The sequence below is a fragment of the Protopterus annectens genome, chromosome 3.part1, assembly GCF_019279795.1.
Source record: "Protopterus annectens isolate FY-2018-M chromosome 3.part1, PAN1.0, whole genome shotgun sequence".
NCBI lineage: Eukaryota > Metazoa > Chordata > Ceratodontiformes > Protopteridae > Protopterus > Protopterus annectens.
In genome coordinates this window covers 1,398,506,259-1,398,532,827 of record NC_056732.1, presented here as the reverse complement: position 1 = coordinate 1,398,532,827, position 26,569 = coordinate 1,398,506,259, and the positions used below count along the sequence as shown (strand labels likewise).

The 26,569-nt window shown below is 38.0% G+C and overlaps 1 protein-coding gene across 2 annotated transcripts in view; it reads right to left on the bottom strand.

The window, feature by feature from the left end:
- Positions 1-26,569, bottom strand: part of LOC122798485 (fibrillin-2-like) — a 1,115,712-nt gene that overhangs the window by 1,063,988 nt on the left and 25,155 nt on the right. For both annotated transcript variants that reach the window (XM_044067451.1, XM_044067452.1), the window contains exon 3: positions 4,180-4,243. In XM_044067451.1, coding sequence (XP_043923386.1) covers positions 4,180-4,243 — 64 coding nt within the window. The remainder of the gene's footprint in view (positions 1-4,179; positions 4,244-26,569) is intronic.

Sequence of the window (26,569 nt, the reverse complement as noted above, 5' to 3'; positions counted from 1 at the left end):
TTTGCAACAGTTTCTTCCTTCTGTTGTAGAGTTTGATAGCTGGAGACCACCAGATTGGCTTCCTTTTATTTGGAGGAGAGCATTTTAGTTCTGTTTGATATGGCAAGGTCCATGCATTTGTGTACATGCTGGTACAGTGCATTTGTGTATGATTCGGCAGTCATGCAGCTATTTTCCATTGGCATGGGTGCTGAGAAGTTAACCAGCTCTGTTTTCAGGAGTCCAAAGTTGGCTTTAGTGGAGTTTTTCAGGATGGTCACCTTAGTGTGTGGGGGGGTGTAGTCGAGCTGGAAATTTCCATGGTGATCAGTTTGTGGTCAGATTAAACCAGGGAGGAATAATCTATAGGTGTGGGGCAATGGTCTCCAATGTTGAGGATGTTGCTTCCTCTAGTGGGATTCAGAATGAGCTAGTCCAGTCCATTGGAACTGATAAATTCCAGAAAGCATTGGGCCTGTACATTGGTACTTGAACAGTTTTCCCAGTTGATGGAAGGGTAGTTGAAGTCACCCAGTATGAGAGTATTAGGTTGGACCTTGATAGATTCCAGGGTGCTTAGGAACTTGGATTGAGAGTTTAGGGACATGCTTGGGGTTCTGTAGCAGGCTATGACTTGTATTGCTATCTTATCCAGTGTTAGTTGTATCTGAAGTGTCTTGGATGCATTACGCTGGGCTACCAGTCTAGAGGTGTGCGTATCCTTTACAAATATGGAGATATTGGCGCTTCCAGATGTATTCTAGGGCTGAAAGGTATGGAATGAGTTGTAGCCTGGGAGTGCAGGTGTGCTTTCTGCCTCTTTAAACCAGGTGTCCATTACAGTACAGAGTTCAACATTCTCTATTTTGAGAAGAGCTTCGAGCAAGTGCATCTTGAGATTTAGACTTCTGGCATTGAGCAGCATGACCCTCAGACTGCATTTGTTTGTAGCTGTTACAGTGGAATTTTGGTCTTTGGAACACTGCCCAAAAAAAAGCACTATAGGGGTGGCAAGAGCCTTAGCCAGTGCCTGGAATCCCAGGGTGACAGATGCAGGCCATCTCTGGCAAAGCATCATGGTCTGTCGATCACGTTGTCCCAGACAGACAGATACTGGATCCCCTTAGAATGGCACCAAAAACCTAGCCAATTGCTGAAGTCAATCATTTTCTGCTCATGCTGTGGTATCATTCAGGGTGATGGTAGATTACTGTTCAGGGTTAGGGTCATACCTGCCCAGGTCACATAATCTGAGAGTTCCATCACATCTCTTTTCATGTAGTCCAGGGAGGTACATCTCAAGTCCTTCACATCCACATGGACAATGACTGAATCATATTTGTACTTGTTGTGGAGTGACTTGAGTGCATATGTTATGTGGCAAATCCTGACAACTGACTGTTACATTCTCCTTGTTATCCTCGTGAGTGGAACATCAGTGTGCCTGATAATGGAGTCTCCTACGATTAGTACATTGGGCAAAATGTTTTGCCTTAAGGGCTTGGGTTGAGGGGCACACTGTGGTGGTGCGCTATGTGTTCTGGGGTTCGTGTTGTGTTGTGGTGGTTGAGTGTGTTTCTGTCTCAGGGGTCTTTGTTATTTGGGTAAATTTTTATTGAGAGCCCCCACAAAGGTGGGTGTATGGTTTGTGTTTCTATGTGTGGGTTGTGATGTTTTTTTGTTTTGGAGGGCTGTGTGTTCTATGTAGTGAGTTGCAGTTGTTGACCTTCTCTTCTTGACCAGCTAGTCCGGTCTTGGTTGGACCATGCACTGGTGATATAAGTGCATCTTTCACAGGTATGAGTGTTGGGAGGTAAGATGAGAGGGTTGTCTGTGTACATTACACAGTTGCCACACCTGTCTCAGAATGCCCAAGTGCACCAGATTAGAAGGAGACAGGAAATTGCCCTACAATCATACCAGGAGCTTTACTGCATCCTGAGTTTGGTCTGCTACTGCTGACTAGACTATGTACTGCAGATATTTTAGACATTGATTGCCTTGCTCTAATGAGATTTATATTGGCTTTTGCATTTATTGGATGAAGTTGAGAAAAAGTACTGCAGATTTTATAAATGTATTTGGTATTTTTTTTTACTGAGGTTCACATTATTTCATGAGCCATTCTAATGAACTGCAAAAATGTGTCACACACTGCATCCTATCACAAAAGCTTCAAAGTGTGCAAGGTGTAACATGTTGCAAAATACAGTATACTGTTAATTGTCTTATAAAATCACCACAAATGAAAATCTTCAATAAAGGTACTCAAAAATAATATAAATGCAATGGAAAATGCTAGTTAACATGTTTAACATGCATTATAAAGTGTATTTTTTATTCCATTTATTTATAGTTTAGGGTTTAAATGTTGCAAAGGTAAACTAGATAAGATGAGGGAAAAAAGATTGATGGCAATTGTTAAAACAGAGGAATCTTGCGTATTCTTAGCCTGAAAGTAAAAGATCATTTACAGATTCCTTCTAATATTATGCCAGCACTGTATAGTCCAGAGAACTAGTCATTTGGTAGTACTCCTCTGTAGGACTTAATTTTATTAAGATCTGTTAGCCTTTGTTATATTGTAGCATATACGTGCATTATATTTTTGTTACTTTTTGAGACAAGTTATTTTAACTCCGTGAGGTTTATATTAAACATGTCACTTTTTCTCTGAGTCAGAATGCAACAGGTATGTGCACTACATTTAAGCTTTTTAACACCTGCAGAAGGTAGACTGAAATGTGTGATTTGACCTGTAATAGTTATGTTTTCCGTGGCATGAAAAGTTGCATGGGTTTCTGACCTTTTTCTATGGATGTAAAAAATAAATCTATATTTATGGAGTTTGTAAAGATGCAATTACAATATCTATGGCAGTTCCCAGTCTTAGGAAGCCAAAGGTCAGAAAAGAACACATATATGACTCTTTAAATAATTAGCTAAATCAAGAGCTAGTAAACAGGCTCATTAATATGTAAATGTGACATTCTATTTGCTGTTTCTGTATGGCAAATATATAACCTAGATGACTAAGAAAAAGAACAGTTGAGAAGGCGTGCTACATACAACTTGTCACTTGTGAACTTTACAGTTTACTCTCATCCTCAAATATGCATTGACAATTCAACTAGAAAAAATAAACCTCAGTAATTCTTTTAGATAAAAATAACCTGGAATAAAGAATACCTGGAGATAAAGAAAAACATTACCCATACAATATAATCCACCCTCCTGCAATAGATTACTACTTAAATAAGCACTGTGACCAAATACCTCACTCACAACCCAGTGGGAGAAGCAGTGGAGATGATGGCTTCTCACAGGAAAAGCCATGCAGAATGGTTAATGCGGTAGGTATGACATTCATGAGTGTGCAAGTTAGTGTAGGGTGGTTGACATGCTTATCCTGTGCTGTCTAGCTGGTGTGATATATATTTTTTTGTGTATTTTATTCTGTACCTGCTGTTGGAGATTGGGGAATAAATAAGTTTCTTTCTTCAGTTCTTGTGGGGAATAAACAATGTTATTGTCATGCACTGTACATAAATGAGGGTACAATATGCATAGTATAGTCTATCTGTAAATATAACATTGATGTACAACATTGCATAGTTCTTCACTGGATGTTTATTATATAATAATAATAATAATAATAATAATAATAATAATAATATTAAAATTTCAAACAAATTAAACATGGACTGACAGAGAATGGTTTCTTCCTCATAGTTCCAAGTTTCTGAGTTTAACCCTGACTTTTGGTTATTTGTGTTAAATGTGCATAGATATTCCTTATGTGTTTTTCAAATACTATGGTTTCCCATCATTTATCAGAAACATACCATTTGACTGGCTACACTAAAATATATATTTTATTTATGTGGTATTTGCCTTCACCTTTGTGAGAGTCTCATACTCCAACAGTTCAGCAAACCTGATTAATAAACAAATAATACAAAAAGAAAATTCATATGTGAACTCTGACAACTTTTCATTTAAAGATTTGATAAACAAATCTGACAGAATTACTCAAAATATCATCATTAAGACCACTCGTTAAAATGACATTTTGAAATGTCCATTTGGAAATGTATAATAAATGTGTTAGGGCTTTCAAAATAATTTTTCATTTGTCTACTTATCTTGGTCATTGTTTTACAGTGAGATTGGACCTTTTAAACACTGAGAAATACTTACCAGTGTCTGCAGCTCCAGTATCTGCTATACTCTCTAACACATTTTCTATCAGATCACTCAGGCTCTGGAAAACAAATAAAATGCATGGAAAATATAACATGGTTGAAACATAACAGGATGTTATAATTCAAGTAGCCTTCTACTTTGGGAAGCAGCATATGCTAATTATTACAAAAACTTATTAGCCATAATACCAGAAATCTAAATTACAATGCTGCACTTAGTTTTCTATAAAGATCATAACATTACACTTAAAAATGACTAGGAAGTGAAAGTGTTCACTAAAAACAATGAGATCTTTGCTGTAAGCCACATCACTAGGTCAAGTCTGGTTCCCCTTTAATGTTCTGCTCCATAGAAGTGACTTGGCTAAAGCAAAAATAAATAAATAAACAAACAACATATGGCTGTGAAGAAGTACAAATAATACATTTATCACTGGAACATGACAGAAATGCAGCATTCAGTCTAATGGCATACTACCCAATGTAGAATTAATCAAAATGTGAAATTTTAGGCTGTTCTATGAAACAAGGTATTTTCTAAGTTTAAAAATAACCGTTCTTCTAATTATGTTGGTAAGTATAGCATTAAATAATATACCATTCTGTTTGGTTCCTCCCAAAGTTAAGCTAAAAACCCTATCAATGATTGATCCTCCTTACAATGTACAAATTAAACCTATAAATACCTTGGGTTACCGAGATATCCTATTCTTTTCTCTAAATCCCTAATAGAGAATAGAATAAATTGTGTCTAAGTTCATATTCAGGCCAGTCACAATACTTCTAGCCTGATAACTTCCAAATCTAGAAGACCTCTTGCCATCAGTGTTCTCATGCCAGATCTGCAATGTGTTCTTCCAGTAATCACTCCACAATCTAGCCATCACACACTGGCAATCCAAGTAGAGCTCATCACTTCCTTCTAAGCTGAAGACTTCAAATATGAATTTATTCCATTTCCCCCCTAAACACCCCATGCCTACCTTTCCTATGCTTGCATAAAACCACTCTGCCTTTCTCTTTGTCTCCCTATCTCTCCCTTCCACCTAAAAACAAAACATCGCCATGAAGATAACATGAACAGCTCTTTAACATGCTTCACAACTGTGGTATTCCTGGCTCTGACAATCTCTGGTTTATTAAGCTTTGCAAAGATCAAATCCTGCATAAAATATAATTTGTTTTCAAGCTTTTACATAGTACATTTCCATTATAATGATGCAAAAACCTAATTTTCTTTCTCTCTAGTACAAAACCATGCAAGTCACTACAAATGTTTAAGTCATTTTTTTATACGTCATCCTTATAACTACTACAGAAAGCTGTCTAGACAAGAGTATAGATTATTAAATTATAATCAATCAGTAACACAGCATCATCCCAGACAGAAGCACTGCTCTCTTAACTCTGTTCTTAATGTTGTGGACTTTGACTATTTCACTTCTGTCCTATTCATTGGCCAGGATAATCTCCTCAGACTAGTAAACTACAAGTTACCCATCAACTCCCATTCTACCTCAAATGACTACTTGCATGTTAATGGATGCAAAACTATTTCTTCCCATTTTAAACTTGGTTCCAATTGCTCTTTGAAATCACCTCTCAGATGTTCTCACTTCTTTAGTATTTTATTAACTTTCACTCTTCTCTGATCTTCGTCTATCTACACCATACCTCACTCTTCTCTGATCTTCGTCTAACTACACCACACCTCACTCTTCTCTGATCTTTGTCTAACTACACCATACCTCACTCTTCTCTGATCTTCGTCTAACTACACCACACCTCACTCTTCTCTGATCTTCGTCTAACTACACCATACCTCACTCTTCTCTGATCTTCGTCTAATTACACCATACCTCACTCTTCTCTGATCTTCGTCTAACTACACCATACCTCACTCTTCTCTGATCTTCGTCTAACTACACCATACTTCACTCTTCTCTGATCTTCGTCTAACTACACCATACCTCACTCTTCTCTGATCTTTGTCTAACTACACCATACCTCACTCTTCTCTGATCTTCGTCTAACTACACCATACCTCACTCTTCTCTGACCTTCGTCTAACTACACCATACCTCACTCTTCTCTGATCTTCGTCTAACTACACCATACCTCACTCTTCTCTGATCTTCGTCTATCTACACCATACCTCTCAACCTCAAACCACTAAAAATTAAAGACCTTTAAAAATCATAGCAGAGGGTCAGAAAGAAGAGCATTTTCTTATTTTTCACAGTAGGTTGTCTTTATATACCAGACTCCATAGAGTTAGTGGTAATGATTCTTTGCATAGGCTTTGCTTAATAATTCAATGAAAGTATGTAGCTATAAACAGGTCTGACTTTATGAGTAATACCATAAGTCTAGGAGAAACAATGCTGAATCTCTGAGGGCCAGAATCATAGTGCTGTACCTTAATCACAGCAGTTGAGAAGTATTATCTACACAATTCTCTATACAGTTGAACATATTTTTTAGATCTCCAAGGTTAATCAATTCAATCAAAGGTGACTTGTCACAATACTGCCAAGCCATATTCCACAGCCTTGAATGAACAAAGTTGCCTTTAACTGAACCAAAATATAAACCATCATATTGGCAAGAGTGCAAGGCCAGCTCTACCTCTGTTCCAGTCCACTTAGAATCTTAACAAAATGCACACAGTGTAATTGTCCCGGCCTTCGGATATTTAGACCTCTTTCTGCTTTATCACTAGAAATGACATCTCTCATAAGTCACTGCAAGAGCAAAATTAACCATTCCTTATACTGCTGCTACAATATCTCCCATTTCCTCTCCCACATGCTCTTAATGTTATAGTAAAGGGCATTCACTAAGCCCAACCTGAAAATAGCCTTCTATGGCTCATCTACTGTTCCACCCAAAATTAAAGGGCTCACAAACCCTCTCTAACTGTATATGCAGCTTCATCTTACTTTCTCCTAAACTGAAGTATCAGCCTCGCTCATTCCTGGTGTCTCTCTGTTAAAGGATTCAGAAACAGAAGAAAATATTTAACTTTTCAGGAAGTTCTGCTTTTTTGTACTAATCCTGAATGTCCTCATTTAGAGGAAACATGTTGGTGTGATTTTGTTTTCTTAGAATGCTACTTCTCTCCTATAATGCACCAAGAGGATACAACTTATACAATTACAATGTCCTTCTCTGTCTTCTCAGATCACAGCCCATTTGCTTAGAAGAGAAGTGAAAAAAACTGAGTTAAAATGACAATGACTTTTTTGCAGTGATTCTTGTATACCTTTTCTTACGTATGTGGTACCACATTCTTAAAAATGAAAGCTTTGGTTTACACCATAGTGAACCACATCTTTTTTTGAGTTGGTGATTGCTAAAAGAACCTGAGCGTATGTCTTTATGTTATTGTTTAGAGGGCTGTTTGATTTTTTTTTTTGGCATTTCTTTGCCTCTGAGCTGTGCTGTGTATATATGCAAGTACATAGTTTCTTAACTTTATCTATAAAACCAGCTTCTTAAATCCCTTGAGTACTTGGTATATTACAGCTACAAACCTAAGGTTTCCATGCAGAGGAGCATTGCTGTTTGTGTTGAGACTTGGTTTGTCATCTTTACCAAGATAGACTCCAGTAAAATAGTTCTAAACCTCAATGTTACCACTCCATTCTCCCTGTAGCCCACACAGATAGACATCTTGAACCATAGATTTGCACCTTGCAACTATGTCTGTAGCAAACATGGTGGAAATGGGCATCCTGGGACAATGTAGCTGTTGTCTCATGTTTAGTAACCACTACCAAATACTTAAGGAATCTGACACAGTGTGTGAAAGATGTAACAGGAAGACAATGTAATCGGAAGCAAGGTTCTCTTATACGGTCACTACAAATACAAAACTGGTTGTCAGTAATACACAACATCACACTAGACTAAACACATGCACAATGACTCACATTAAAAAGTAGTGTGCCTAAACCAAAAAGGCCTCCCAAATGCATTTATAGTAACAAGTACCTAAACCCAACCACGCAGCACCAGAAGGAAGTGCATATGCATGAATGCATTGGGATTTCTTATTAAACACGCTTGGGACTTTTGAAAGTGAGGCATGTGTAAACATGGTTGAGCATATAACTTCATTGTTGGGACTTGCAGGAAGTTGCAAAAGGGGATTTGTGTGTGTGTGTGTGTGTGTGTGTGTGTGTGTGTGTGTGTGTGTGTGTGTGTGTGTGTGTGTGTGTGCGTTTTGTAGGAATTGCACTGCAAAACACCTGAACATACCTCCTCCTGGATGCAGCTGCACAACTACAAAGACATCCAGAGTTAGGACATTGAACCTGGATTGTACAACTTCTAAAGGTAAGTCACTAACTGGGTTTCAGTCAATAAGGACAACTATTAGAATTTCATAGTTTATAATCACTCAGAAAATAAGCATTAATAACTGCATAGACTTATAATTGTTGATGTTAATACCATATTATACCTGCCTTGCAATAATGTTTCTTGTTTTATCAGAAATGTAGCTGTTTTTCTGAGAACTGTCGGAAATTCATTTGTTACTATAAATGTGGGGGAGCTTTTCTCCCCCTGCCTCTTCTGAAAATGGGTTGTGCTCAGTTGGACTTTCCGGGTCAACAAATACAAATAAATACAATTTTGCCTCATATTTAATAAATAGAAAAAAAAGGTTCACAGCAATATAATCAGGTAAACCTGCTTTAGAGTAACCCAGGAGCACTTGGTTAAGTGCCTTCCTCAGAGTGATGCAGCATGCCAATCAAGGTAGAAAGACTAAAACTCTGCAGTCTTGACCAGAAGAAGCAGCTCATTAAGAACATAGACCATTTTTCATTTGCATTAACTACTAGACTTCTGTCAGCATCTTCATTTTCTGGAAAATCTCGGAGGATTGTAGAGAACAATTTAAGTAAGTTAGAGTACTCTCCCTCTTAAAAATCTCTTATTGAACAGAAAAGTTTGTGAGTCTGCCTCTTATCTGTCGCCAGGTGTACAGATCAAGTTAAGTGAGTTAGAGTACTCTTCATCCTATCAGTCTCTGATTATACAGAACAATTTGAGTGAGAGTACTCTGCCCGTTATGACTCTGATTGTACAGAACAATTTATTTGAATGAGAGTACCCTGCCTCTTATTTGACTCCAGTTGTACAAAACAATTTATGTGAGTTAGAGTACTCTGCCTCTCGTCTGTCTCTGATTGGACAGAATAATTTAAGGGAGTTAGAGTACCCTGCCTCCTATTTTTCTCTGATTTTCCAGAACATATCAGATTTTGTCTTGTATTTATGCCCTATCCTATCAACTTCTTTTTTTCTGGTAAACTGGCAAACCACTGAGGATTACTGTCAGTTACTAATGCTGAACATTAACGTTTCATTGTCCTTATTCTTCTGAAAATGCAGTTGTTGTGTTAAGTGAGTTAGGCCTGCCTGGTACTTAAGGCTCATAGCCATTAATGAACAGCATCCATTAGTCAGAAATATAGGATTTGAATACCTCTTCACCAATTTCCTTACTGTGTGACTTTGCATAAGTTATTTAACCCAACAGTATTTAGTTCTCAACTGAAAAGTGACATTTTGCCCAGTGGCTTTATCTGATTAGTAAATAATCAAAATATAATGTTTAAAATTTATCCCCTTTTGAGCATTCATCTTACCTTTATTGTTTGGCATTGTCTGGAATTCTGGAACAAAGAAGTTGATAAATATTTTGCTCTGTGCCTTGTAAAATTTGTAGCTTTTTAGCTAATTGCTCTGAACTGCATTCACTAAATGATGACAGGCATGCGAGTTTCATACTTTGTATCCTGCAGAGAATGCTTGCTAATGAAGCTTGTTTTTCTAGCAATTTCCTAAGCATATAGGAAAAATATTTAAAATCTGTACTTGATTTTGTGTTTTCATCTGCAATTCTTGGGCTAAGACATTAAGGGGGCAGAGGAGCAGTGCAATGGGTTGTACTATATGGTTCTGAAAGCAGTGAGCTGAGATACATTTCTGGACTATTACTTATGAAGAACAGACCAAAATACTTTTCAACTCAACAAATTGGGAAGTTGGCATAATGGTTAAGCTGTTTACCTTACAGATACAAGGTGCAGGGTTTGATTCTCCCATGGGGTGATTGGCTAGGCTTAAAATGCCCCACAAGCGTAGTTAGCCTAGTGCTAGTCTATGAACCTATGAATTATTCATTCACTTCATCTCAAACACAAAGTGTACAGTCATACAAAGGACTATGACTGGCATGTGCAGATGGCATTGCTCTCAAATGTCTCTGATTTTTTTTCCTCATATTTGTGATCTGTTCCCCATAAAATGGTTGGCTTTCTGGTTGGCTTTCTGGTAAAGTGTTGCGGACTACAACCACTACATCATGACAAACATGTGAGTTCTAGACTTCATACCCCTCAGAAAATGCTTGCTAGTGGAAAACGGTCACACAAGCACCTTTCTGAGTATATAAGGTCAATATTTAAATGTCTTCCTGATTCTGGGTCTTTGTCTTTTGGGTCTTGAGCTAAGAGGTTGGGAGGGCAATAGGGCACAATAGGCTGCACTGTACGGTTCTCACACATGCAAACTGAAACATACTTCATGATTATTATGTATTTGTTCATTCATTTGATTGCAAGCAAGGATTTGAGGTGTATGCAGTCATAAAATGGGCTGTAATTGCTGAATTGCTAGTCACATCTGTGTGTTGTGTGTGTGTGTGTGTGTGTGTGTGTGTGTGTGTGTGTGTGTGTGTGTGTGTATAAATACTTGTTTTCTGCATCACACAGTACTTATGGTATAAAGGAAGGAATCAGGTGTAATAAAGAGAAGCATCATCATATGAGCCCTATAAATTGGCTGTGAAACTTGGTTTCCTTGTTTTGTTGATTGTTAAGAGTGTGTTTATTATTTGTCTGTAAATAAACTGGATAACACGAAGTAAATGAGTTTAATGTTAATATGTTAATGGTGAATGCATTTTTAATTAGCTTGTTTTTATAGGCATAAGTTGTCAAATGCATTTTGTTGGGACATAGAAGTTTGTCTAGTACTTAGTGCAGATGAGTAAGGCTATGAGCTGTTAATGAACTGCTTTTTGTAGTATAGGGTTTGATTCCCACATCCTTTATTAACTTACTCTGACACTGATGAAGTCACTTGTCACTTCACCAAACAGAGCTCCTGGTTTACCCCTCAGAAAGGTACACTTGGGACCAGTGGGCTATCTCAGGCTGTTAGCAAATGCATTATACATTTGCCTTTTGAATTCTTGCACCCTTCACATAGTCACTAATAAGTATTTCATCATATCCTATATGACTGTGTCATCCGGTATGTCTCTTGTAGTTTAATGGGTTGTCAGATGCATGTCCACTAAATGTGAATTTCAAGGAAAGAAACTTTTCCTGCTCCTCACGCTAAGTCTGTTTTCAATGTAAGAATGTTTTTCTTAGAAATGGCCGTCAGTGTTTTTCCATACAATCTGAAATAAAAGTTTTAAATAAAATTCAAGTAAATCCAAGTACCTGTGATAATTGTAAAAGTAATGAGAAAATGGTACATTGTTGAACAGCGTTCCATGGTAACTATAGAAAGACAGCCAAGTAATGAGATACTGCTCATTGGAGCCTGGATCATTACCCTGCTCAGGGACCCATGTGACCATGATCCAGCTCTGCTGACTCTGAAGGCATATGCTGCAACACTACATCATTATCAGCCATTCAGGTAGGCCAGACCTGCACTGATTGATGTCAGAGGGGATAGCTACTGTTGATGACAGGGAAGACATAGGAAGGGCAAACTAAGATGTTGAAGTCCTGCAAGCATGTATGCCCTCTCCCCTGAAAAAGTAGAATTTTATATGGAGTATTAGTTCTGACTTTGTGTGACTTGTGGGTTGTTGAACAAAAGCTGCTGTAACATATTTTTGTTTCATTCATTGCTGTAAAGAATAAATTACTTCATTTTTTACTTGTATTTGTTACCCAGGGTAAAGTACTGATCACCTGGCCCTTTTTCAGACTTAGCATGTGAGAACTCTGTCTGGTTAAGTAACTTGCTCAGAGTTACACTGATACGCAATGGAGGCTGAGGGAATCAAACATTTGACCATCCAACCACAGGGAATAGCTTGTTAACAACACATTAATCCACTTCAACTGCCAATTATAGGCCTGGTCTGTGAAATATAGTCTAAGTGCCCCATTTTAGTAATGCATTTTATAGCACCTTCTTTACAGCCTCAAGCAACTGTGAAAGGGTTGACATTTGTCAGGTCAGGGTAGTCTGCAATATTTGGAGTAATTATCAGAACCATCTCATTTTCAGCATTTATTATACAATCATTGCTGCATATTACTCTGATATAGTCATCTTTACAAGATTGGATTTCTGTATTTAGTTAAAAAATGTAATAGTATCTGTCAGTTAGGACAGAGGACTAAAGCTCTGACTTGTTAATGAGCTGCCTTATATGTTAAGAGTGCAGAGTTTGAATCTTTCCACCTTCATTTACCTGCTATGTAGCACTGCGCAAGTTACTTAACCAGACAGTGCTTTGTGGCAACTGGGGATTTGGTTAGGCTTCTTAAAGGTCTCCTGGACTGCATGCCAAATAACTATCTTTGAAGCTGGGTGTGTTTTTTTTTTTTGCCAGACATTATCTGTTGTATGACTCATCATTTCAGGAAATGACATGTCAATATTATAAGTAACCCAGTTTTTTAATATACTATAAACCATTTATTTTTCTGGTCCAGAAACACTGCATTTGTAAATGAAACACTTAAATGCAAAGTTGTTTGCAAATATCATCATCATCATCATTAGTAATATTTCTCTTTTAGGTGGAATTATTCGGATGACTTTTATTATTGCAGAAATTGTACACATTCACTTATCAAATGCTATCAAGTGAATAATATTTTTTTATGTTCTCATCATTAATACTCTTGCATTTAAACTGTGCTACACATGGCTGGGTCATATGGTGTGATGCTAGTGATCTTTGCGCAATTTAGTGTTGTATATCCAAAGCTACAGATGGAGTATATTTAATTTATTTCTTCAAAACAATAAGGGGTGTACTCAGTAAGCAAAGTGGCTATAACTTCTGCTGGATGTGGGCCTATCTGTGGATAAAAATATATTATGCACTTATCATCTGTTCATTTTAAACAGTTTTTAAATTGGCTTTACAGGACTATTGTGTGTATGTGTATGAATTATGCTGGAATACTTTACTATGGCTACCATGTGTGTGAAGCAAACTGGAAATGTTACTTGGTCATTATCATTGTTATTTTTTGACACAGTCATCTGAAAAGGGCTCATTCAACAATGCAGTTATATTTGCTGGGTCTGAGGATTTCTGTGAATACAAATGACTTACCCTACTGAGCTGAAAAAGTTAAACAGTCATTATTCTGTCTTTGCAGGACTAGTGTGTATTTGTGTAAAGCAAATTAGAATACTTTAATATGGCCATTTGTTTAACAATCAGACATGTGATGTGTACACATTCAATAAAGTGTCCATGATTGAGGAGTGAGAATATTGGTGGATTATAATGACAGCTGATTTAGTGAACTCTTATGGTTGAAATATTCTAAAATGGGTAATTTTATCACTATTGATTAATAAATTGTTTCACTGTTACTGAACAAATATTCAAAACTGCAAATTTAAAATGCACTCTAACAAAAGTTGTTGTATTAAACAAGAAATATAATTTAAAGCAATCAGGAAGGTGAATCCAAAAGAAAATATGCATTTATGCGAACATGTGTGTGGGGGAGACCATGGTTTGAAAAAAGCTTGGGTTCAAAGGTGCACATAATCCACCAGTGTATGCTGAATCTAATCTACTAAAATTGAGTGATAAACTAGCTAAATGCAACACTTCCATCCATCCTGATGATCCCTCTACAAATGTGGAATTCTTCACTGCCAGATTCTGTGCACATGTACATAGCTGCACAGCAAAGTAAATAAATCAAAATCAAAAATAAACCCCTGTGGTGGAACAGAAATATAAACCGACCCAACAATAAAAAGGCTCATCGCATGTAAAATAATTTTAACTCTCCAAATGCTAAAAATGATCTAGCTAAACTTAATAGATAACCCTGGTCCCTGATCAAATCAACCAGAGCCAGATATGAGGTAAAAATAACCACTGAAGCAAAAGGCAATCACAGTCTTCTTCAACTGTCTTACAAACCTCAGAAACAATGTTCAAAACTGAGCATAGTACATAGTAAATAAGATCAATCTACTAGTGTATAAATTTAGCTCCAACTTTATCCCTGACCCCTAAAGTCCCAAAACACATACCTGCATCCATCCTCCTAAATCTCCCGGAAACAAATCCTCAAAGCACTATCCAAACCAAAGAACACAGCTTCTATATGACCAGATAACACACCGGGCCACCTACTAGTCAGCTGAAAATAAAGGACTTTTCATAACCCTACAGAGTCTAATATCTGTCTCCAAAGAGGGTTTGCACCATATGGGTGGAGGATTACAACAGTCATACCCAGAACAGTGGTGGGATATCAACAGACTTGGGCAATTACAGACTAATACGCTGACCAGCCTCATCTATATCATTTATTCTTTTTCATGCTGAAGCTGTGGATGTTATGGTAATATCAAACCATATTAAACTGTCTGAAAACAAAAACACCACCATAATAATTTAAGGATATACAATATATAGTTTTAATTATCACAGTCATTAAAACTACAAATTCATAAAGTCTTCTGCTTTGAATTTTTTCACAGTTATTATAACATTCAGAAAATCATAACTGCATCATTTAAAATCTAGCACATCCAAAAAAGTATTAAAATCTAGGAATGGATTATTGTGACCGGACATTTCCTTTTTGAGTACTGCCAATTCTTCTCATCTGTCCCTGCTTTTACACAATGTCCTTGATTTTGCTTTAAACTTTGTTGCTGTCCCTCATAAATATTGTTGATTTTCAGGTAAATCACTCATAAATACAGTTTGTCAGTATTGCTAGTCAATAGACTTTTATACTTCTTACTCATCAAAAAATATATGTTGATGCAAAACCTGATGTTCTGTTAACTTAAGTGAATTAGAGTAATATTTAAAAATTTTTCCTGATTTTTCACCCCCCCCCCTGCATTATTTTTGGCTTTGTCCAGATTTTTTGACTAAATAAGTTGAGAGGTATGCTGTTACCCCCAAAACATTCAGAACTAAAATTATTTCTATTAATGTTATTGTAACAAACCAGAAACAGAGTACCAGGCAATGCATATTACTGCATTTGCTTGGTACAGTTTGTGTTTTTCTTAGTGCTGATTTCCTAGGAGTGGTTAGAAAAGTAGCATGTTTGTTTATACTTGCCACTGTACCTCAGTCATTTCATTATATTGTTGTTCTCTATTTTAATATTTTAGAATCATTAAGTGATTATTATATTTCAATGGACCTATTATAATAAAGTGATCTTGGAGTTCTTTTCCCCAGAATCACTTCAAGCTCTCAGTGAACCTTAAATACATTTTCTAACTTCCATGTAAATAGAATGGCAGTTGTGTGAGCCACAGAGTCTTGCACAGCTTTTGAAGCCTATTTTCATTTTTACTTTTTTGCTTGAATAATTTTGATGTGTTCTCAGAGCAGCTCTTACCTCTTAACAGTAGTTGCAAATGCTAAACAAAATAAACTAGCTGAACTGCATGTTTTTAAGTCTTTGAATATTTTAATCTAAGTGCTAACAGACCCTCTCCCACATTCTTCGTGATGTGTTAAAAGTATCTTTGTAACCCAGGAGCTGTTAACTGACCACTCTTGCTTCTACTTCAAAAAAAAAAAAAAAAATTAACAGAGCAGACATTTACATTACTTCTGCTATTCACCAATGTCTGCAGTGGGAAGATATGTGTTTTATACTGAATGTTGACAAAAAGTGCTGCATTTATTTAAAGATATTTTTTATCATTTTCATCATGTCATGGGCATTGTTATAATGCTAAACAAAAGAAAATAAGTCCAAATTTCTGTTTCTGAGTTTGGGTTAATGATATTTTTTCTCTTTCTACTGAGGCACAAATGTCTTTGTGCATGCCATTTTTCTACCCCTGCTATAATGGTACTTCCTTGACTTGTCACATTGTAGTGTACCATCACTTCATCCAAAGAATAATCTTTGAGCATTACAAATAAGCAATTTTCTATATTGGTAAACATTGCCAGGATTTTTTTTCTGTATTGGTAAACATTGCCAGGGTTTGTAAGCCTATGGCATGTTCCTCTCTTTTTTGTAGGAAAATTATCTTCCATTTTAACAGTGGATTTTGGGTGTGTTGTTACCATATCATGTATTCTATACTTTATGGGTATGGTGTTTTTTTCACATTACCTGTGTGCCCTACCAGCTAGCTACTATGCCCCTATTGTGTCCCATCAAGAAAAGCAACAAGGAGCTGCCACTACAAATAAAGGAAGTGCCATGAGATCTCATTCAGCTACAACATGTTTGAGGAAGCTAATTAGAACAGAAATGCCACAAGTCATGTATTTTTAATATGTGAAAGTATGGGGATTATTCTCAGAGGAGATAAACTGTAGGGAAAGAAAACATTGTGTTCGGGACATAAATGTCCTTTAAGGAATGAGTGTTATTCTGTTGTCACTTACTAAATCATCACACTTTTACACTTACTAGCAAAACTCCATAGATGAGTTTCATATTGCTACCTTCATACAAATTGAAATGCAGCTACATTTCGCCCTAATTCCCTCTGCTTTCCAGACTTGGCATTCTAAGTACTTGCACCAAAACTCTGCAATGAATTACTTCTTGAAATTAGGAACAGCCACATCCTATAGTAATTATCTATGATTTACAACCAAGTTAAAGGACCACTATGGACAATACCTTAATAAATGTGCATTTTTATCTTACAATGAACTTCTACACAATCTAAATCTGCCAGCACCACAATAACTATTTATTACTAACTCTAACATTTTCCTAACCCTGAATGTCGTTATGGGCAAACATGCTGAAGTGATCTTGTTTTCTTAGAAAGTTATTTCTTTCTTATAAATGCATTGTGGGGGTGCAATGCCTTGCTCTGTGCTGTCAGAACACAGTTCCATTGACTTAGAAAGGGATAAGTGAAAAATGCTGTCAAGTTTGAGAACCCTCAGTAAAAATGCCAGTGACTTTTTTACAGTGACCTTTAAATATGGCGTTCTACATATGTGTTACACCATGTATGAAAAATTATTGAAAAAGGATAGAGAAATAATTGACAGTGCCTAGTCTTTTTTAAAAACTGATAGTTTGCCGAGTTTCACTTTTAGCTTACTTCCCCAACTCAGCTAGAGTGTTACAGTTCTTGGCTTGTAAATCACAGATAATTAGTGAAGTTGCTCTGAACTGTTATCGAATGCATTTATTTTCAGACTCTATAAAATGTTCAGTGGGTTTACAGCCCCAGGAAAGGGAAAGAATCCAACTTTTCAAAAACAACTCCTGAATCAGAGAGTTGGGAATTTTGAGCCTGAATAGCTTTATGACCTTTGTGGGTGTGAAACAACAAAACAGCTACAGATATATTGCTGTGCTTGCCTTCTTTAGTAAAATTCTTTCAGCTGTGATAGGCATTGTGACACAATAGCAAGTTAGATGAAAATATCATGAGATTTCATTCAGCCTCAGTATGATGTGCAGTGAAAAGGCAGTTTAGGATAGAAATGTGGGAAATTGTAAGGTCTTGCTTTTTAATATGTGAAGCACGGTGATCAATTCTGAGGATGTTACTACACACCGAGGAAAGGAAATGTTACATTTAGGACATAGTTGCTCCTTAAGAGTCTAATCAACTTGTACCGGCTTCATACAGTCTGCTGCAACATAACTACTTCTCCTTTAATTTGGCATCAAGCTGCCTTTACAAATTACATTGACAGTACAATATCTCTATAACTCTTTTCTGATTTCAATCTGTATAACTCTTTTCTGATTTCAGCTGTTAACCATCATGTGTTAAGCTACCATTGGATGCTAGTGAAATTTGTAAATATGCAAACATGTAAATACCACTGATGTTCTATGTGAAGACATGTGAAGGCTGCCAGCCTAGCTAGATAGAATTTTGTAGACAATTCTATGTCATTGTAAATATGAATATAATCCACAGGCTTGTCCTCTTAAATGTAAGAAAAATGTATTAAATGTTGAACTTCAAAAATGTAACCACAGTGCACTCTGCTGGAAGAAAGCTGATAAGTCAAGCATTGTAGGACTGTTTGATCTCAAAGCTCAAAGACAATGTCTGGAGTGAGGAATTCCTTCTATTGTTTTGAGACCAGAGTTAATTGCTAGATTTTACATACATAATGTCTTTTATTGCTGTAGTTTCCTGGCCAGGTGCAAGATGAAAGAAATGCTAAAACTCTGAGTTTGTTAGCCTGGGAACCAGAGAAGAATGATGCAATCTTGATGTATTATTTTTAAAACTTTCTGAGAGAGAGAGAGAGAGAGAGAGAGAGAGAGAATCAGAGCATTTTTGGATTTTGCCTGAAGAGCATCCACTCACCAGTACTCCGCCTTTGCTCTATATGTAAGTTTATTTAGAACTGTGACTGCTCTTAGAGTTCGATAGGAATTTAGTCTAGCTGTTTTCTATATTTATGTTAAACTATTCTACAGTATTATTTTAAGCATTTTCTTGTGATTTCTGAACTCTTGACTAGCACTGTGTTGAATTGAGAAGATTTGTCTTGTGTTTTTATTATTAAATATGTTTAAACCTTTCAACTGTGGCTGTTTTGTGTAGAGATAATTTAAACTGTAGAGTACTTGCATGTATTTGATTACTGTACAAATCCACTCCAATAAGCCTTGCTGTTTGTCCACTTACTATTTGTATAATAATATTGCACAGTAATAATTGGACACCCTTTGGGTAAGGGCCTTTATAGTAGCTGATAAGAGTAGGTGGTGGCAGTGATTACTACCTTATAGCCTGGCAGGAGGGGGCATAGCTGGGGAACATGTGCTAGCCTTCCCCAGGAGTGTCTGTGTGTTTGTATATAAACCAGGTTAAGGCTGTGAAGTGTAGTTCCTTTGGTACAGGATTAGATTCCCCTCAACCATCACTTGCCTAATTTATAAACTTCAGCAAGTCCCTTTATGATGAAAGGAGATACTGCCAGTAAGCTAGTGGGGGCTATGTAAGCATATAGATGTCCACAGAGGCAAGGTGGGGAAAAAAGGTAGAGAAGCTAGCAAGTGGTAATGGTAGAATGCCAGCGGCAACTTATCTGGAGACAACAAGGGTAGCAAATTACAACAAGAGGTTATATCCTATCTTAGTATATGGGAAACAGGCCATTGCTAAGAGAGACACAGCCTCTGACCTAGCCGATGTGAAGCCTGCAATGGTTAAAGAGGAGCACTACTTGCTTGGGCAGTCTACTCCAGTCAGAGCTTTAGGAGGGACCCCATTCCAAATACCTTTGGCTAGGGTTCACCTTGACTGGGAGGGTGGAAAAGGAAGCAAGAAGGTAGGTGTGTTTGAGGATATCCCTGCAGATGTCCTGATAGGGAATGATTTTGATAATGCAGTACATTGTGTTCATGCAGTTGCATGCTGTCATGCTTGGAGACAAGCATGTGGGTGTGGTAGCCTGGGGGGACCCAAACAGACTGCACACTTGAAGCCAGGACTGGTGAGGTGATTACTTCAGAGAGGGGGCTACCCTGTAACATTAAGACTGAAGGTGAGCCACAGCTGTTTGTGGGTCGTGATGTTCCTTTGGACAGAGTGACTGCAAGGGCAGAGGTTCATAGGTTCATAGACAGAAATTGCACAGACGCTGAAATATAGGTTCATAGATTCATACTAGGCTAACTGCCCTTGTGTGCTAGTTGTAGATCCTAGGCTGACAGTGAGGCATAGCTCTCGGAGGATACCAGACTTCCTGTGGAAGAGTAGCTGGGAAGAGTTACAAAGACAGAGTTGAGACAGGCTCAGCTCTCAGACCCTACATTACAAGACTTGAGGGAGGTAGCCAGGGAGGTACCTGAATCTTAAGGAAAAGGGGAATTTGTACACTGGAGCAAAAGGTTACTCTACACAGAGTAGACCCCCAAGGGAGGGCTGGAAGGTGAGGTAATACAGCAGTTGATAGTGCCCAAAGCCTACCATCTGGCACTTCTAGCTATAGCCCATGACATTCCTTTTCAGGTCATATGGACATAAAGCATACAAAGAGATGTATTATGTAGAACTTTTTTTGGACTGGAATTTCCAAGGATGTAAGAGGGGACTGCAGGACCTATGAGCAGTGCCAAAAAGTAGCCAAGACAGGAGAAAAGGCCAAAGCTCCTTTGATGCCTTTGCCTGTGATTGAGAAGTCATTTCAGAGGTAGAAGACATAGGTGGGTCAATTAGATCAAGCCATCCGGGCTTCAGTGCCCTTGTACAGAAGCCTTATAATCTCTTCTAGGTCCCCACTAGAACCTACTGAGCATGTGTGAGGGCGAAGATTGCTGGCTAGTGTCAGTGCATGTAATGTATGTAACTATATATGGAAGATAATGTTATCAGTGTCCTATGACCCAGGTGTGCAGAGCTATCAGTGAGTCAACGTAAGTTCTCTACACACTGAGAGTGTCCCTCAAGGTAGACAACACTACATGTGAAGCTCTTATACCTAGTGTTTCTGACCTTGCTTCCAAGTGAACTTCTGGGTCGATATTCAGAGCTTAATGACACTAACTTGGGATATGTTACACCTGTGGGAATGAAGATAGATAACAATGATGCCAGATAAATGGATTAAAAATACAAACCTTATATTTCTAACATGATTACTTGATGCAGTGCTCACTCATCAAATGTACTAACTACAGACTGTGATGTTAGAGGCACAGTGATGCATTTGCTACAATATGCAGGTAGCATACCTCTCAACCTCTTAATGCAAGAAATCTAGATAAAGCCCTACAAAATGGGTGTACAAGGGTCTAAAAATAGGGACATATTTTAACTATTGCTCTTATAAAGTTAGAAAGTTGTTAGAGTAACAGGGTATGTTTTAATATACATTTTCTAAAGGATTCGAAGTCTGAAACTCAAATGTATGTCATTTATTTAGTGACTTCAATCTTCAGATCATCCCAGTGATTTGCCAGAAAACCACAGAGCAAACATATGAGCCAAAAATCTGGACAGTTGAGAGGTATGGCGGGTAGTGCCTACACTAAATGTTGACTATAATGGCTGTAGGTCAGGTAGTACCATGTACATGGTTACCTGTTTCAGATTACAGATATAGTCATACTGTCCGGGAAAATGCAATCTGTAAAACACAGACTATATTAGAACTTATTGGCTCACAGCACCTTCATAATCATGGGCCCCTGCATAGCATTTCAACAGTGTTTTGTAAAACGCATTGTAAAAGTGGCATATTAAGGTACGGTGCTGCACACAATGGTATCTGCAAAACGGATGTTAACTTTAACCACATTTGACTAATGCACACACACACACACACACACACACACACACACACACACACACACACACACACGCACACACACACACACACGCACACACACACACACACACACACACACACACACACAGACACACACAGACACACGTATAGGGTAACCAATGTTAGTCAGCTGTATTTAAAGTCAACATCTGTTTTATTGACACACACAAGCCAGCGAAGCAGACGGTTGACAACTGTGTGAGATCATTACAGTCCCAAAGTCCCAGCGAAGCAGACGGTTGACAACTGTGTGAGATCATTACAGTCCCAAAGTCCCAGGGTTGAGAAATATACCCTTTTCCTGGTATTGTGTGACACTGGAGTTAGAATATTTAAGTAGCAGAGGATCTTGGGGTACAGGCAGGCTTGTCGAACTGTGAAAAACAGTAGTTTTCTTATGCATGGTCCGAGGATATGCCTCAGAGCATGCATGTTAGGGTTTTGATGGGGTTTTCCAACCAATTGTGGTCAGTATTTTTTGTGTCATTCTACTGAAGTTTAAATTAGTTTCTATATCTTTATATATATATATATATATATATATATATATATATATATATATATATATATATATACATACACACACACACACACACACACATACACACACACACAATTGTATGTTTGTGTGTAAATGCAATGTTTCTTTAAATTCTAAGACATAATTAGTTGCACATAGTTCACACATTAGTTTTTACTTTAGAATGGCCATAGAAGTATGTCTTAATAGATCACAACATAGTACACAGTATGCATGCACTTGAACAGATGCTGACAGATTCTGTTGCTTTGTATAAACAAGGCTGAACAAGAAAAGTTACTCTACTGCAGAAATGATAGTTTCACATTTCAGTAATGGTTCTATGAACGTTTTTAGGCTTGCAGAATGGAGACTGTTGAAAATCTAACCAGAAAGTCAGTTCAGGATCCTGCCTGATGGGATAAGCTAACATAATACTGAAAAGTAGCAGATGTGGAGGGTAATCTCTATGGTGTAACACAGGATTAGACATTACCTTTTGTATAAAGAACATACAAGCATGTTCTAGATTAGACAACATAAAGACTATGATGTTATGACAGTACTTTTAAATGGTGATACAGTTGATTAAATAATATTTCATTTTAGTTTAGTCAAAACAATTCAGTACTAGGTGCTAAATGTTATACAACCAGTTCTCAGCAATTCAGACAATGTAGCAGAGACTGCTATAAGTAAATTTACTTACCACATGGATCACTGATGGCTAGCACATGGCAGGACATGCCTGACCTCACCATAAATGGTGATGGTAAGTGATGGGGAGTGGAATGAGATGATTATTTAATGGCTTTTCCTGTTAACTGCCTTTGTGAAGGATTAATCCAAAGTCTGACATCCCATTATCTTCACTATATGTTTGTTTGGCTCCTATGCCAATGCCAATAAAACTTTTTATAGTTCTGCACTGGGACCTACTGAACATATGTGGGACCAAGATGGCTGGCCAGTGTCAGTGTGTACAGTATAAGCAGCTGAATGAGGAAGGGGAGAGGTATACAAAGCCCTCAATGAGGCAAGGTACATTCACCATAGACTGATCCTGCCCTTCAAGGTAGATAATACCAGATGTAATGCTCTTACACTGTTTTTTCAAGCCTTGCTACCAGGTGACTTTCTAGCCTTGCTACCAGGTGACCTTCTTGGTGTATTTTTGGACCTAAAAGGCCAATGACTGAGAAATCCATCTCACAGTAGTGTTTCTGGCCTTGCTTAAAAATGACCTTTTGGGTTTACTTTTGGGCCTCTTAAAGGCGATGAATTAGATTGCTTAACATACTAATATTTCCGCCCTTGCTCCCAAGTCACTTTGTGAGTATCTTTTATGCATGGGGACGGACTAGGAAATGCTTTAGACACATTGCAGATGTAAATTCATTATATTTGGATGAATAGATTACCCCAGGAAGGAACCATACTGATAGCCTGTAATTCAAATATACATTAAAACATGAAGGTCTTGCAAAGTTAAAATGGCTTCATAGCAGCCTTTGCTGCTGCTTTTTTAGCTCATTTTCTTCCTCATCAGAATTAAATTACAAGACACCTCCAGTATTATAGCTTACCTCCTCCTGTCTGACATAAACAAAAAGTGTGCGCTGTCATGAACAAAAGCATGCTTTTCCTCCAATCTGTTTGGCTGGGCTCATTTAGTTGTTACTCATACATTATATGTAAATGGAATAACCATCCCATGTGAACCTAAGAAACTAAGTCCAAGTCACTGTGGAAGCAGGCACACTGTACAGAGTGCAACATCCAGTCACACTGCGTGCATCCTAAGGTTATAAACAACATTTTGATGGATTATGGGGATGGATGGAGGCATTCGTTTAGAAAAAAGAGACATAGTTTCTCTTTTCAAAGAAAAGATGGAGAGTTTACTTTCTTGGCATCTTCTAACTGAAGCAGTGAATAAAGTCACACAACCACTTCACATGGGAATAATTTAAGATGCCTTAAGGAACGTGATGCTACTGTACATATAGCTGGAGGAAAACAGAGGAAAAGGGTGATTAGAACTAAGAGGAGATTCTGCTTTCCTTGGATACCATTCCCTTTGATCTACCAAAACCATTTCTATGGATTTTGGGCCAGCAGCTGTTGTGGCTGGCTACAGAACTGGTCATGTCTCCACTCCAACTTAAGCTGTCCTAGTGGATAAAAGACAACATGAAGTAATCAAGGATCTCCAAGATAGATCTGTCCCGCAGCAGCAGTAGATTACAAGGCAGGAGTTCATTCATAGCATGGTCTGAAGGCTATATACAGAACACCAGAAAATTATGTAGGGGATCCAAAAAATGCAAAATTCCATGTCTCCAAGTAAATTCCTTGGTCATTCCTCAGCATTACATAAACACATGAAGAAGCCAATTGTACACTTGTTACAAAAAAAAAACAAAAAACAAAAAACAAACCTAAATGTAGTTCTACCAGTGCTTTAATGCCACTTTCAGTACAATGGGGGAGATTGTTGCCTGGTATGTGCTTTCTGCATGAAACCTCAATATGTGGGTCAGATTTTATCATATGAATTTGTGCTTTTCTAAAGCAAACTTCACCTTACTTAAGACAGAGGCAGTAAGTTTTACAGCCCCCATGCTAAAGGATAATGCTGCCCAAGATGCAGAAACCTTTTCAAATGCACTCTATGAGCACCTACAAGGATGCATGGATTGTGCCATCCCTAGCAAAACCAAGACTCACTCCTCTAAGATAAGGAAACCAGTCTGGTGGACCTCTGCCATAAATAGGCTATACAATAGAAGGAGGAAACTAGTTCAGAAAAAAAGCAAATCCCAAGAAGGAAAGACATAATAATTTTCTTGGGTGGTGAAAGCCAGCATACCTTTTTGGCTAGGCTTGTATAGGCCCTAGGGCCAATAGCCTAGTACCTACCTATGAACCTATGAACCTATGATCAGTATCAGTAAGAAACTAAGGTCCCTCATAAAATCATCCAAAGCTAACTTCGAAAGAAAAATAGCCAAGGATTGAAAAGATAACCACAAACCTTCTTTAGCTATGTTAAGAATCTAAGTGGCAACTCACAGATATGCACTGAGCTACTGCAAAATAGCACAAAATATACTGAACCTATTGATATTGCCAACATTCTGGCAGATAGATTCAGTGCAAACTTCACCCCCCTCTTACCCCCAAAAGGGCCCACAACAATACCAGAAAAGTGTAGTGTCCTGGAAATCACAGATGCACAGGTGAAAACAGCTCTTTCAAAAGCCCAAAACACAGCATCAATGAGGCCAGATGGCATCCCAGGCTGCGTCTTGCATGAACTACAGAACGAACTAACCCCCCACCTAAACACGCTATACAACCTCAGCATCTCCACAGGCTATGGGCCGATGGAATGGCGCACAGCAACGCTTATTCCACTCCACAAAGGAGGGGCCACAACTGACCCTGGTAACTATTGCCCCATAAGCCTGACTAGCCTGGTCTGCAAGGTTATGGAGCATATCATCATAGAACTCATTAACAAAGACATTGGGAACCTCCAAACACTTGACCGACCCAGTTCGGCTTTGTTAAGGGCAGATCATGCCTACTAAACCTGATTGACTTCTTTGAGACAGTCACCAAGGCCATAGACGAGGAAAAGGTGGTTCACACAGCCTACCTTGACCTCACCAAGGCTTTCGACACCATTCCCCACTCGGGTATTATAGAAAAACTCACCAACCTGAACATAAACCCCTATGTCACGAGATGGGTTGCCAACTGGCTTACAGACAGAACTCACACGGTAAGAATAGTGGGCTCCAGGTCCGAATCTAAACCAGTCACAAGTGGTGACCCGCAAGGCTCAGTCCTGGGACCCCTACTGTTTGGCATATACTTCTCAGAGGTACAGGCAAACACAGGAGGGCTATGGCTAACCAAGTCCGCCAATGACTGCAAACTGGGAACCATAATTGACTCTCCGGCTGACACGGACATCCTCCAAAAGGGCCTTACTGAGACGGACACCTGGTATCAAAGTCATGGCCTCAAGCTAAATGCCAAAAAATGCATAGTCATCCCATTTGGGAAAAACAAAACACCCACAAATTACCACATAGATGGCAGCCCCCTTAATACAGAAAAGGTAATAAGAGATCTGACGACCCAGGTAGATAGTAATCTTTCCTTTGACAATCATATTGCCAAAGTACTTAGGAAATCCTTCTATGTGGCCCATCAAATTACTAAAGGGTTCGCATCTAGAAATAAAGAGGTTATAGTGCGCCTCTACTCATCACTCATCAGACC